The sequence below is a fragment of the Cebidichthys violaceus genome, unplaced genomic scaffold (assembly GCF_023349555.1).
Source record: "Cebidichthys violaceus isolate CVI_PGR_0920_01 unplaced genomic scaffold, fCebVio1.0.p SCAF_24, whole genome shotgun sequence".
NCBI lineage: Eukaryota > Metazoa > Chordata > Actinopteri > Perciformes > Stichaeidae > Cebidichthys > Cebidichthys violaceus.
In genome coordinates this window covers 3,809,769-3,822,875 of record NW_027176417.1, presented here as the reverse complement: position 1 = coordinate 3,822,875, position 13,107 = coordinate 3,809,769, and the positions used below count along the sequence as shown (strand labels likewise).

At 48.6% G+C, this 13,107-nt stretch overlaps 1 protein-coding gene across 2 annotated transcripts; it reads left to right on the top strand.

The window, feature by feature from the left end:
- The first annotated feature begins 983 nt into the window (after positions 1–983).
- Positions 984–12,502, top strand: obsl1a (obscurin like cytoskeletal adaptor 1a). 2 transcript variants are annotated; one of them, XM_068719762.1, is made up of 25 exons: positions 984–1,335; positions 2,109–3,367; positions 3,854–4,123; positions 4,250–4,510; positions 4,644–4,949; positions 5,118–5,384; positions 5,473–5,748; positions 5,889–6,003; positions 6,152–6,312; positions 6,411–6,683; positions 6,779–7,054; positions 7,146–7,421; positions 7,523–7,798; positions 7,891–8,166; positions 8,253–8,522; positions 8,614–8,880; positions 8,962–9,231; positions 9,330–9,596; positions 10,188–10,454; positions 10,532–10,644; positions 10,753–10,906; positions 11,051–11,212; positions 11,356–11,460; positions 11,544–11,810; positions 11,932–12,502. In XM_068719762.1, the coding sequence occupies exons 2-25, from the start codon at positions 2,200–2,202 to the stop codon at positions 12,207–12,209; spliced, it is 6,621 nt and encodes a 2,206-aa protein (XP_068575863.1). In that variant the 5' UTR covers positions 984–1,335; positions 2,109–2,199; the 3' UTR covers positions 12,210–12,502. The 2 variants fall into 2 exon arrangements, with proteins under 2 accessions (XP_068575863.1, XP_068575864.1); XM_068719763.1 differs by having other exon boundaries at positions 984–1,790.
- Positions 12,503–13,107: the final 605 nt, after the last annotated feature.

Genomic DNA, 13,107 nt, shown 5'->3' with positions numbered 1-13,107 from the left:
CCATGTTGTGCAAGACAGTCACACCTGTACACATGCAAGTCTGTGTCCGGGTCCTGCTAAGAAGCCTGCATACTCCGACGGTCCTCTTCGGCTTTTGATATTGAAACCCAATCTCAGGACAAAGAGCAGCCCAGTGCTTCCGATTCCTGGTGTCATTGTACCGAACAGCTGCAGGGATGACAGCATGGATGAGAATGTCACAGCACCAGCAGCCTTAAATGGAGCCGCTAGTGTGGTGCGAGTCCTCCAAATGACTCTGATATCCATTTAGCATTTACTGACGGTAGCGGCGGTTACGTGTTTCTTTTGCCTTTAAAATGACTCAATATCTGTTCCAGGAACTTGTAGAGAACATCTGTGTCACAAAGGGATTAAAGCTATGTGGCCTGCAGAGAAGGTCACATAGCTATGACGACACTTCGCAGTGTGTGTGTGTGTGTGTGTGTGTGTGTGTGTGTAAGGGGTGTTGGGGGTCCGAAACACTCCACTCGGAGAGATAGCTTCGAGAGCTATTGTCTGAGAATGCAGGCGACGCGTGTCAACACCGGATTCAAATCTGCCACGGCGGGATACCGTCGTTTGGCTTAAATGCTTCCAACACTTTTCCTTATCAGTGTCCCAAACATACGTGTTGTTTCTGCCCATTCTATAGCTCACTGCTCTGTATAAATCATTTACTAATACTGATGCGACTCCAGTTTGACCTTATCTATGGGTCAGCGTGACTCATGACTCAAGGAGCTAAAGCAGGTGGGGTGTCCTTTCTCTTCGGAGGGTTAACTCTGCGTGTCTGTTGAGCTGATCTGAGGCCTCCCCTCTATCTTTAGTGAGCCACGGCTTGTGAATGGGGGGGGCCTAACTTTATCTGGACCTCTGTCATTGAAGCTGCTGGTATTTTTAGGTGGCGGCTTGCAGTGGCAGCAGCTGCGAAAGCATTTAATGCCCCCCCCCCTCTCCATTCCAACTCTCTCTCTCACTCTTTAGCCGTTGGACAATGACACTATCAGAGCTGACGCATAAACCAGGCTGTGGCCATTTCCCTCTCTGCCACCTGCAACCTCACGCCAAACCGAGGGGACGCGACCAAGACCTGATACCTGTGACGATGGGCCGCCAAGTGTGAATGGAGGATTTATGACTTTGTTTGCCGAATGTGAGCCAGAATCGACAAAACAACAAACCAGAGAGACAACGGACAAGAGCTGAGGAGACAGAACATCTGCCATTTCTACCAACCAAAGAAGAATTTAAAGAAGGGACACATCAATGAACGTTTAGAGGACATAAACCTCACATCCGTGACAGAATGCTTTAAAGACAGCGACTCGTACAGCGGTGAGTTTATCATTTGACCGCTTCAGAAGAGTGAGTTCCACCCATGTGCCGACACGATGCTCAATGAGTAGCTGAGCCTCTTCCTCTTCACTGATCATAAGACTTTAGAGATATCTGACATGCTACCCGGAGAGCTATTTTTCCAGCCAAGACACGAGCATGACTACATGATCCACGGCGTGCAGAGGACACGCATCAGATGCGAGTGTCGGTGCGTCACACGGCCCGGGACGGTTAACGCCAAAAGAAAGATGGTGACAACAAGAGGGAAACACATGAGATAACGTTTCCCACTGGCTGCTTCATGATCAAACCATACGCTGTCAAGAAAGAGGAAGTTAGCTTAAAGAAGTGAATGACTTATTCAAAAATGGCAACAATGCAAAGAGACAAAGACAATCCATCCGGAGGGATCCAGCTGGCATTCATGCTCCATACAGACATTAAACTAATGAGTCAGTTGTGTCTTCTTTAGTGGCTGCAGACTGTTCAGTTTACCTGCTATGTGGCACACGGTCTCTGGTCTGTTTTTGGACAGACTACTTTATAAATACACTCTTCAGTGAGCTACAGCACCAGCTGAGAGACGACCAAGAGTGGTTTACGATTGCTCAGAACCTACTTTACTAAACCACCAAGCATGTGAATAATAAACACCTCACTGAACATGTTCACTTTAGCCTCAATGTTGATTTGAAGAGATTGTGACTTTGGGGGTGAGCTTCCATTAAAGTCGAACGCCTAATGAAATAACCATTTTCTTTATCTTACAGCTCCTTCACCAGAGATAAGAGGCTCTTGCTGAGGCGATCCCGCAACAAAAGAAACTCCTTCCTTCAAAACCACAGAGAGGGTGACTTCGTCATGGATATTTTTGGAGGAGCTCCTCGTGTTTTGGGCTACCCGCGCCCTGTGGTGGCACATTGTGGCTCAGACGCCACACTGAGGTGCCAAATTGGTGGGGACCCTCGTCCCGATGTGATCTGGGAGCGTAAAAACATCCAGATCGTGTCTGATGGACACTACGAGCTCTCTGATGACGGAAAAGCTTACCTGCTGACCATTACCGGAGTAACTCTACAGGATGCTGGCCAGTATATCTGCAAGGCCAAAAATAGCATAGGTGAAACCTATGCTGCAGCCTCACTCAAAGTGGAAGGAGAGGCCCAGCCACAGGAAGGGGGGCAAACGCAATTAGGAGTCAATGGTGTGCAGCAACCACTGAGAGAAAATGGAGAATTTGGAGGACACCAGAATGGCTACTGCACAGGGGGAAATGGTGAACACAGGAAAGAAAATGGAGAGGAGCTGAAGTTAAGTGAAAGACGAGAGGAGGTTGATTTAGCGTCTGATGATAAACCCCGATTCCTCATCAAGCCCCTCTCTTTGCGCGTGGATCGGGGAGAAGATGCCGCCTTCTCCTGCAAAATCTGGGGCGCTCTGCCCGAGGTGACGTGGGAGAAAGACGGGAAGAAGCTCAGTGACATCTTCGAGAGTGCACACTTCAGCGTGAGCAATCAAGACGGCGGCTGGTTCCAGCTCAAGATCTACAGGACGCGCACGCCGGACAAAGGTGTCTACACCTGCAGGGCCGTCAACTGCCGCGGCGAGGCCTTGGCCGGCGCCGTCCTTCTCGTCCAGCCCGTACCGGAACGAGAGGAGGGTAAAATGTCCTCAAACGGTCACACTAACAGTCAGTGGTCGCCGAAGCACAGGGGCGGGAGGCTCAGTTTGTTGAGGGTCATAGAGGAGCCGCCTGTCAGAGCCTCTAAAGCCAAGAAGTTTGCAGTGGCAGAGGGGAAACACGCCAAGTTCCGCTGCTTTGTGACAGGGAAGCCCAAGCCAGAGATCATTTGGAAGAAAGACGGGGTTCCCCTAGAACCCGGGAGACGTCATCTGATATTTGAGGACCGAGAGGGTTACTACACGCTGAAGGTTCTGTACTGTAAAGTGCAAGATGCGGGACTGTATGTGTGCGCGGCATCAAACGCTCTCGGAAACACCCTCAGTGCTGTTCACCTGTCCGTCAAAGGTAGGAGATAAACGCGTGATTTATAAATGTAAATATCATAGATTAAAATGCCAAAGGATTGTGAGATGGATGTAACGCCAATGCAATTATAAATAACGATGAAAACTGCTCACGGTCCAAATGAATACATCACTGTGTCACTGAAGCATCCAGCCACACGCTGCACTAGTGCGCGCTAATTGCTCGTGAGCATTGTTGAAATGCATGGCATCGCCTTTTAAAGTGGCTAACTATTTTGTCCTAATCCCTTCATAACGAGCAGATAATTGTCAGGGTCAGATGCCTATTCATACGTTCAGTCCTGCACCGTGCCAGCTGCCTCTATCATTAAGTGTCAAGTTTAGTGCTGGGGTCAACATTTCAGTCCCTTAATGTACAGATAATATAGAGTGGCATTACAGCAAAGGAGCACGGCTTAAAAAGTATTGAGAGGTTTATTACTACAAGTTTAAACATCTACACTTACCCGTTTCTGTTGTTGTTCAGGCCCGGCGGTGCGGTTCAGGCGTCCATTAAAAGACGTAGAGGCGAGGGAGAGGGACGTCGCCGTGCTGGAGTGTGAGGTGCCCGATGAGTCGCTCCCATCTGCCTGGTACCTGGAGGACCAGCGGCTGATGCCCAGCAGTAAATACGGGATGGAGCAGAAAGGAGCCACGCGGAGGCTGACCATCCATGATGTGGGGACGGACGACGATGGAGTGTATCTCTGCGAGATGCCAGATGGAGCAAAGAGCATTGCAGAGCTGTCAGTTAAAGGTATGTTGCGCAATAAGACAGGGTAACACTTTTACATTTTTGGAATTTTGCTACAGAGAAAAAGATTCCCACTAACTTTAGCAAAATAAAATTGTCACACAATACAAATTCATTTTCTACTTACAGGGACTATTGTTCGTAAACTTCCCCGGAAGTTGGAGGTCCTGGAGGGTGAGAACGCGGCGTTCTGCGTGGAGGTGGAGAGCGACGACATGGAGATCCACTGGTTCAAAGACGGTCTGAAGCTACACGAGTCTCATCAGACCATCCTCAAGTCTTTCGGAAAAACTCACATTCTGGTTTTTGTCAACGTGGCCTATCAAGACTCGGGGGTAGTGACCTTTGTCGCGGGGAGTTCCAAGACCTCATCGCGTCTCAAAGTCAAAGGTACATGGTTGTTTCACCCTTTCAAGATTCGGTTTGCAAAGATTTGAAACTTTGAGTTTTAGTTCTTGAAATTTGAACACTTATTCTGCTCATTTTCGTCCTCATTATATTCTTTGTCTCTTCCCACTTTTAGCTACAAGACATTGCCCACCTATCTGCCCTGTGGGAGTGAAAATGGATGTGGACCGACCCAACAGCACCCTGCTCACCTGGGTTCCTGCCCCCAACAGCCAGACCTCCACCCGATCCATCTTTGTCGTGGAGAGACAGGAAGTGGGCTCCCAAGAGTGGCAGAAGTGTTTCACCTCGGAGAACACCGCCTCGGCCGAGATCACCAGCGACAGCGTGCCGTGCGAAGGCGACTACCGGTTCCGTGTCTGTTGCATCAACAAGTACGGGCGAAGCGGCCATGTGGAGTTTCCCAAAGCTGTCCATCTGGGTGAGGAACTTCCTGTAGAGTAGAATTGTACATGTGTTAGATGGCAGACTGCCTACAAATAGACCAAGTTCGTATTGTAATGAGGGGAAAACAATCGCTACCAGGAAGGTAAAATAAAAAACAGACTTTTTTGTTAACTTGCGATTCAAATTTTTCCATCTTCCTTAGTTCCTGGACCTAAGATCTGCAGTAGGCTCAAAGGCTGTGAGGTAGTGGAAGGAGAAGACGCTCCCTTCTCCATCGAGTTGTCCGCCCCGATGGTTGGAACCTGGTTTCTGAACAGCGCTCAACTGCAGCATGGCGAACGATACTCCATACAACAGTCCCAAACACAGCACTCGCTGGTTATCCGTGAAACTAGCTCGACGGAGGACGCAGCAGAAGTCACGTTCATCGCCAATGGAGTCAGGGATTCAGCTGTGCTCAAGGTTCAACGTAGGTGTAGCGATCTGCTTTTCCTTTTATTCAGCATGTGACGGATGCATTTCTTTGAAGTACATTTGTTGTGTTTATTTCTTTGCAGCTGCTGTGGTGAAGTTCAGTCCTCTGTCAGACCTAGACAGCAACAAGAGGGTGGACATTAGTGACCCCGTTGTTCTCTACTGTGAAGTCTCCCACCCCTTCGCAAAAGTAACCTGGTTCAAAGATGGCATTGAGCTCCAGGTGACCGACGGCCTCAACATCCAGTCAGACGGGAACATGAGGAGGATTGTGATTCAATCAGCTGATGCATCTCACTCTGGAGTTTATTCATGCGAAACTTCAGGAGACGTCATCAAATTCAACGTGGACGTTGCAGGTAAAAGGTTTTTGAAAAGTTGATAAAGATCAGGTCTTATTATACTCTGTACTCATTCACGTCGTATAAGGAGGCATCTCTGGTACCTTGTGTTCCAGCTGTTGATCCGTCCCTCGCTCCTCCTGGTTTTTTTTTTGCAGGTCGCGCGGTGGAGTTCAAGCCGGTCCCGGAGGAGGAGCTCCATAAGAGCAGCATGGAGCTGGACCCCGTGGTGCTGCTCTGCCATGTCTCCACAGACGATGCTGAAGTCGTGTGGTAAGACGACGACGAGTCCTGTCAGAAAAATATTTTTCTATTCTCTGTTCACTTAAAAGCATCTGTACTTTGATAGTCAGTTTTAAATTTCATTATTTTGTGTCTAGTATATTATTTGAAACCCTGTGTGTGATTCGGTGCGTCTCAGGTATAAGGACGGCTGTGAGATCCAGCCCACTGACAACATCACGCTGCAGGCAGAAGGAAGCCTGAGGAGGCTGATCATCCGCTCTGCAGAAACCTCAGATGCTGGCAGCTACACCTGCCAGGCCGGAAACAATAGCATGGAGTTCACCGTCAATGTCAGAGGTATAGATACCTGTCTGACATCTGCTGAGTAGCGTTTCAAGACACATTGATTTGCTAGTGCAAGTGCAGAACATCTCTCTTAATGCCTTTTTACACAGAGCCTCCAGTGATGATTGTGGAACCCAAGGATGATATTGTGATGGAGAGCTATATCTCAGAGGAGATCAACCTGCAGTGCGAGTTGTCTCGTTGCGTTGGGAAGGTGCAGTGGTTGAAGGACGGCCAGGAGGTGGAGGAAGGCGACAACATCCAGCTGATATGCGAGGGTCCGTACAGGAGGCTGACCATCCTCAGCGGCTCGGTGGAGGACGGTGGAGAGTATGTCTGCGAAACAGATGGAGACTCTGTCTTTTTCCAGCTTAGTGTCAAGGGTAAGGCTGAAATGTCCCTTAGCGCTCACTTCTGATTGAACCATACATCTAATACAAATGCGTGGAAGTGTTTAACTGTCGTCCTCCTGCACCAGAGCCGCTGGTAAGAATCGTTTCGCCCAGTGAACCAGAGCTGGAACTGACTCATTTGGCCTCCGAGAGGCTGGAGCTCAGCTGTGAGATCTCCCAGGCGGACGCACAAGTCCGGTGGTACAGAGACGGCCTGGAGGTAGACGAGAGTCAGAACTTGATCCTGGAGGTGGATGGGGCGCGACGCCGGCTGGTTATACCCATAACCACTGTGGACGACACAGGAGAGTATGTGTGCGACACTGATGATGACTCTGTGGCCTTCCTGGTCACTATTGCAGGTAAGAATGGGAACATTAGGACAGATCTAAGACTTTTGAATAATATTTTATGATTCTTTCCTCTTTAATGACTTTATTCCTTTTCATTTAGAGCCACCAGTGACGCTTACTCGTCCCAAAAACACGCCAGACAAACTGGAGAGTTTTGCCGGCGAACCGGTCGTGCTGGAGCTCGAAGTGTCCCGGTTCGGCGCTGAAGTCGTGTGGAGGCTGAATGGCAGAGAAGTAGAGGAGAGCGGTAACGTCACCATCACAGAGGACGGGCTCATCCACCGTCTGACCATCCACTGTCCCACCCCAGAGGATTCTGGGAAATACACCTGTGACGCTGTTGATGACAAAATTGATTTCCAGGTCAAAGTTTCAGGTAAGAGGCAACGTCTTGGAGATGCTTTCCGTAACAAAATGCAATTTTCAAGATGGCTATAATATCATATTGAGTGTCAATGTGTAATTCTGCATCATCAGAGCCTCCTGTGAAGATCCTGAGAAAGACAGAGATTAAGACAACTCTTAAATCCATGATTTCTGATGACATCGTGCTGGAGTGTGAGCTCTCCAGAGCCAATGCCGTCACCAAATGGTACAAGGGTAAGTGTCGCGTCGAGGGCGATGAAAGGTTCTGCGAAGAGGAAGAAGGCGCTTTCCGCTCATTGGTCATCCTCAGCGCCGAACTCGGAGACTCGGGAGAGTACTTCCTGGATGCTGGAGACGACAATATCAGCTTCCAGGTTACGGTACAAGGTAGAGTTACATTCCTGAATGTTAGTAATGAAATGATTTTGTTTTAAAACTGTTCCTTAAATGAATCATCTGTCTTTTCCTCTTTGCCTTAGAGCCTCCAGTGACAATTGTGGGAAACTCAAATGACGCTGACCACCAGGAGATGGTGGCAGGAGACGACCTGATCCTGGCCTGTGAAGTGTCCCGCGCCAGCGCCCCCGTCCAGTGGTACTGCAACGACAAGCTGCTCACCGGTGACCCCCGGACCTCCATTGAGAGCTACGGCACGCTGAGGAAAATCATCATCTCAAATGTCCAGCCCTCAGATTCTGGGAAGTACGTGTGTGATGCGGCGGACGACAAGATGATCAGCGTTGTCAGGATTCAAGGTGAAAACTCACACTGATGTCTCCGGAGATATACGATTATCAATACGATCGCCTAATGTCTTTCCCTCTTTCCTCTTCCGTCGAAGAGCCCGCTGTGACGTTCGTGAACAAGGAGGAGGACATTGTCGTGACAGGGTACGAAGCAGAGAGCGTAACACTGACGAGCTACGTGTCCAAGGAAAGCGCTCTGGTGCGTTGGATGAAAGACTGGACGGCTGTTGAAGGCGAACGTTCCCGAGCGCTCACGGAGGGCCATAAACGCACCCTGACCATCGAGCCTTTGAGGCGCTCTGATGCTGGAGAGTACACCTGCGATGCCAACACGGACCAGATCCGCTTCAGCTTGCTGGTGAAAGGTTAGAATCTCATCTTTTCACCCGATAAAATGATAAAAAATTGTTTTGGACTGAAAAGCGATTTTTAGCGTCGATGTTCTTTGCATCGCAGAAATGAGAATCAGGTTTGTGATGCCGCTCCGGGACACGGTGGCCCACGCTGACGGTATGGTGACCCTCCGCTGTGAGGTGTGCAAGCCTAAAGCAGACGTCCAGTGGCTGAGGAACGGCGTGGAGGTGGTGGCGAGCAGGAGGATCACCATTCGGGCGGACGGTGTGGAGCGAAGCTTGACCCTCCACCGTTTAACCAGAGAGGATGCTGGGGAGTACGTCTGTGAGTCCAGAGATGACCGGACCGTGGCGGCGCTGAGAGTAGAGTGTAAGTATGCCTGTGCTCAGATGTTCTGTCTTTTCTCACGTGAGGTAGCAGGTTCATGAGCTTTTTCTTGTGTCTCTTCAGTGCCTCGGGTGGTGGAGTTCCTCACAGAGCTCCACAACACCACCGTGCTTGAAGGAGAAGATGCCACCTTCAAGTGTGTGGTTTCCCCTGAGGATGTCCAGCTGGTCTGGCTCATGGACAATGAGGCCATCACCCTTGGCGATCGGTTCTGGGCAAATCAGAACGGCCTGTGCCACACTTTGGTTATCAAGAAATGCCAGATGTTGGACTGTTCGAAGATTACGGCAGAGGCAGAGGGACAGATCAGCAAAGCCAGCCTCAAAGTTCAAGGTAAGGCCATTTCATGAAAAGAAAGGATAGGTTGTATTACCAGAACTAACCGCGGTTCATTGTAATTTCTGTTTCTGTCTCTCCTCCCTTATATCCAGAGGCTCAGGTCATGTTTACTAAGAAAATGGAGGCTGTCATGGCGGAAGAGTTTGGCGACGCCACCCTGGAGACAGAGATCAGCCTTGAGATGGGAGAGGTCCAGTGGATGAGGCAAGGGGTGGTCATCCAGCCCGGTCCCCGACACACGCTGGCCCAGAACGGCTGTAAACGCAGTCTGATCATCCAGAACCTGACTCTGTCAGACCGGGGAACGTATCGCTGCGAGACGCTGCATGACCGGGCGCAGGTCAAGCTCAATGTAGAACGTAAGATGTTGAGACATGAACATTTGAATGAATGTTTGATAAATTACCTTCATGATTTATCAATTATCAAAATGGTTTTGCCAACACACAACTAATTGTTTCAGCACTATCCAAATACTATTTTTGAATACTTTCTAATATTTGGAGACTATAATAAGCAGGAATGATATTAAGGATATCAGTATAGTGTACCACTGTGTGACACAGCTCAAGGGAACCAAAGAAGAGTTCATACTGACGGTGTTTATCACACAGTGCAAAGAGATACTAAGAATAGCAGGACTAGACCTGTACGTGTGAAAAGGTTTTTGAAACACTGCCATGCTGATATACAATAGTGTGCTGAATGAATTATGGAGTTCCTGTAGGTGTTGTTTTTGTAATGCGATAAACTGAGCTGGGTCTATATTTGAACCACCTTTTGTTCTCCTTGAAACAGGGCGTTCTTTCAATGTACAGTGAAGCTTGTATTTAAAATGCACATTCGATGCCAAAATGTTGCCCTTATTGTATTTCCCCTGGATTCAGCAATTTTATAATTTATGGATGTAATTTACAAAACATTGCTCTCCCTCATCTCCTCCGATCCAGCCCGTAAGATCTCCATCCGTAAAGGCCTGACTGACCAAGAAACCGTCGAGCGAGAGACCGCCTCCTTCGAGGTGGAGCTGTCCCACACGGACGTGGAGGGAATCTGGCAGAAGGACGGCATCCGGGTGAAACCGAACAACCAGTGGCGGGTGAGCACCAACGGGCTGGTCCACGGCCTCACCCTGTCCAACCTCACCCTGGAGGACACGGGCACCATCGTCTTCTCAGCTGAAGGGGTGCGCACCTCTGCCAGGCTCACTGTCAAAGGTAAGCACCGGCCCGTGGACTCGCTCGTTAAGCGTTGGAAGCCTTTGATTCATCGATTGGATTTGTTAAACCGACAGAGACTCCGGTGTCGATCCTGAGGACGCTAGCCGACGTCCGTGTGGAGGAGGAATTTCCAACCACTCTGGAGTGTGAGTTCTCCAGACAAAACATCGAAGTCAAATGGCTGAAGGTAAAACAAAGCAACAAATGCTCTCGTCGCTCTCGACTATGTTCAGCCTCGCCGTGGAAAATTGCAGGATGTGAGAAATACCTCTGTTCCTTTGCTTCCGCCGATCAGAACGGGACGGAGCTGAAGCCGGGGCAGAGCTGTCGGATCTACTCCATGGGCCGCAAGCGGTTCTGTCAGATCATGCAGTGCTGCCGGGCTGACTCTGGTACCTACACATGTGACGCAGGGGACATCAACACTTCCTGTTCACTGGAGGTTTATGGTAAGTATCTGCTGCTACGACACATGTCACGTTAACTCCAAGTTATACGTCACGTTGTGTGTGTGTGTGTGTGTGTGTGTGTGTGTGTGTCTCCACCTAGAGGCTGCAATGAGAAAGATCTAAATCTCTTTACTAACCTCACAGAGCACAAGTTGGAGATAGCGCACGACCTGGAGGACCTTTACATTCAGGAGGACCAGAACGCCGTCTTCATGTGTGAGGTCTCTCTGGAGAACGTTCCCGGGGAGTGGTACAAAGACGGCCACAAGATCCGGCCCACTAGCACCATCAAGATCCGCACTGAAGGTCAGAGAAGGAGGCTGTTGATTGTATGATTAAAAATCAAAGGACAATAGAACATAAAGTGTCTTATTAAGGTGTTTGACCACCTCGAGCCTCCTTAACCGCTTCAATTTAGATTCTACAAGTCTGTTGTTGTTCTCCTTCAGGGACCAAACACTTCCTACTGATGTGTAACGTCAACGCTGAGGATGCTGGGGAAATCCGCTTTGTAGCCAGGGACGTTGAATCTACAGCTTACTTAGAAATAGAAGGTAAGTACATCTTTACCGCTCACATTAACAGCTTGAAAATGTTCCAAACAAAATGTTAAAAAAAACGTTTCCTTTTACTTCAGAACTCCCCGTTTCTATTGTAAAACCCCTGCGAGATCGAACAGCCCTGGAGAAACACCGCGTGATCCTCGAATGCACCGTTTCCACGCCTCGCTCCAGCGCCGTCTGGTACAAGGGCAGCGAGGAGCTGGCTCCCTCGGATCGGGTGGAGATCCTGGCTGACGGGTGCTCCCACAAACTGGTGATCCAGCAGGTGGCTGTGGAGGATGAGGGCACCTACAGCGTCGAGGTCGGGGAGCACACATCCAAAGCCAAGCTGATGGTGGAAGGTACGCAGGGTTGGGAGCGAGGGGTGATGGGTTTGTAGCAATACTAATGTGATATAATAAGGTAAAAAGTACTTCTCTCTTATGTACCTTGCCGTGATAACGCTTGTTTCCCTCTGTGCAGCCCAAGCCCTCGTCATGGTCACAGAGCTCGAGGACGTGGAGGTAGCTGAGCCCGAGCCTGCATCCTTCCAGTGCGAGGTGTCCGTCGCCATAAACAAGCCCCCTCTCTGGACTCTGAACGGGGAGACCCTTCAGCACGGCCCCTCTGTCCGCCTGGAAAACCACGGGACGGTCCACAAGCTCACCCTGAAACACACCAGCGCCGACATGAGCGGGGTGGTGAAGTTCACCACGGGCAAGGCCAAAAGCAGCGCCACGCTCAGCGTCACGGAGACTTAAGGGGAAGAGAGAGAAACGCAAGTGAGTCCGAGACAAAGAAAGAAACTGACTGCAAAAATGGGGATTTCCCATCCGAAACTTTTCAACATCCATTTGTCATGTCTGGATAACCTGCATTAGCCCTGTTCTGATTTTCTTTCAAATTGAGGGGATTCAGTGACGCCAAGTTATTCCTTTTTTTTTTTTTTTTTACTGTGTAGTCTATATTTATTTGCCTGATTTCTAATTGACTTTATATTCTTGTATTCTGATGAAAATTCCCCAAAATAAAACAGTAATTAAATGGTGTCAAACACGTGTCATTTATGTTTTCTGAATAAGAACACAAACAATTTGGTAACATCTATATATCAATGATAAATAAACTGATAATGTAACGTTAAAATTGCATTCAGCAGTATTTGTTATAAACTTTATAATTTACCTGGAAAAGCCCAACCAACGCCCTTTCACCCCAAATTTAACAATTAAAAGGTATTTTATTTTGTCCTACTTGCTTCAACCGTTCATATAAATGCCACATCGAAATAATAATGTTTAATAATATATAATTGGTAAATAAAGAAGGGAAAGGAAATATGCCTCTCAAACTTACTAAAAGCTAATTTAATTTACCGACTGTGAGCTAAGACGCACAATAAGCTTAATTCTCTGAAACAATAATTAACCAAATGCATACTATAGGCAACATAATTAAAATATGCACTAAATATGATCTATAATCAGTGTATTTGATGATATTAAACGTACATTTATCAGGTGTCCAGAAGCACGACTCCACGTTAATGTTGCTCCGTGTTTGCTAGCTGCAGCTAGCTTACCTGTTAGCTTACAGGTTAGCCACCAGGAGGCTAATTAACGGTAATTAAAAGCAGACGATATCGTGTTCACGGCCGGT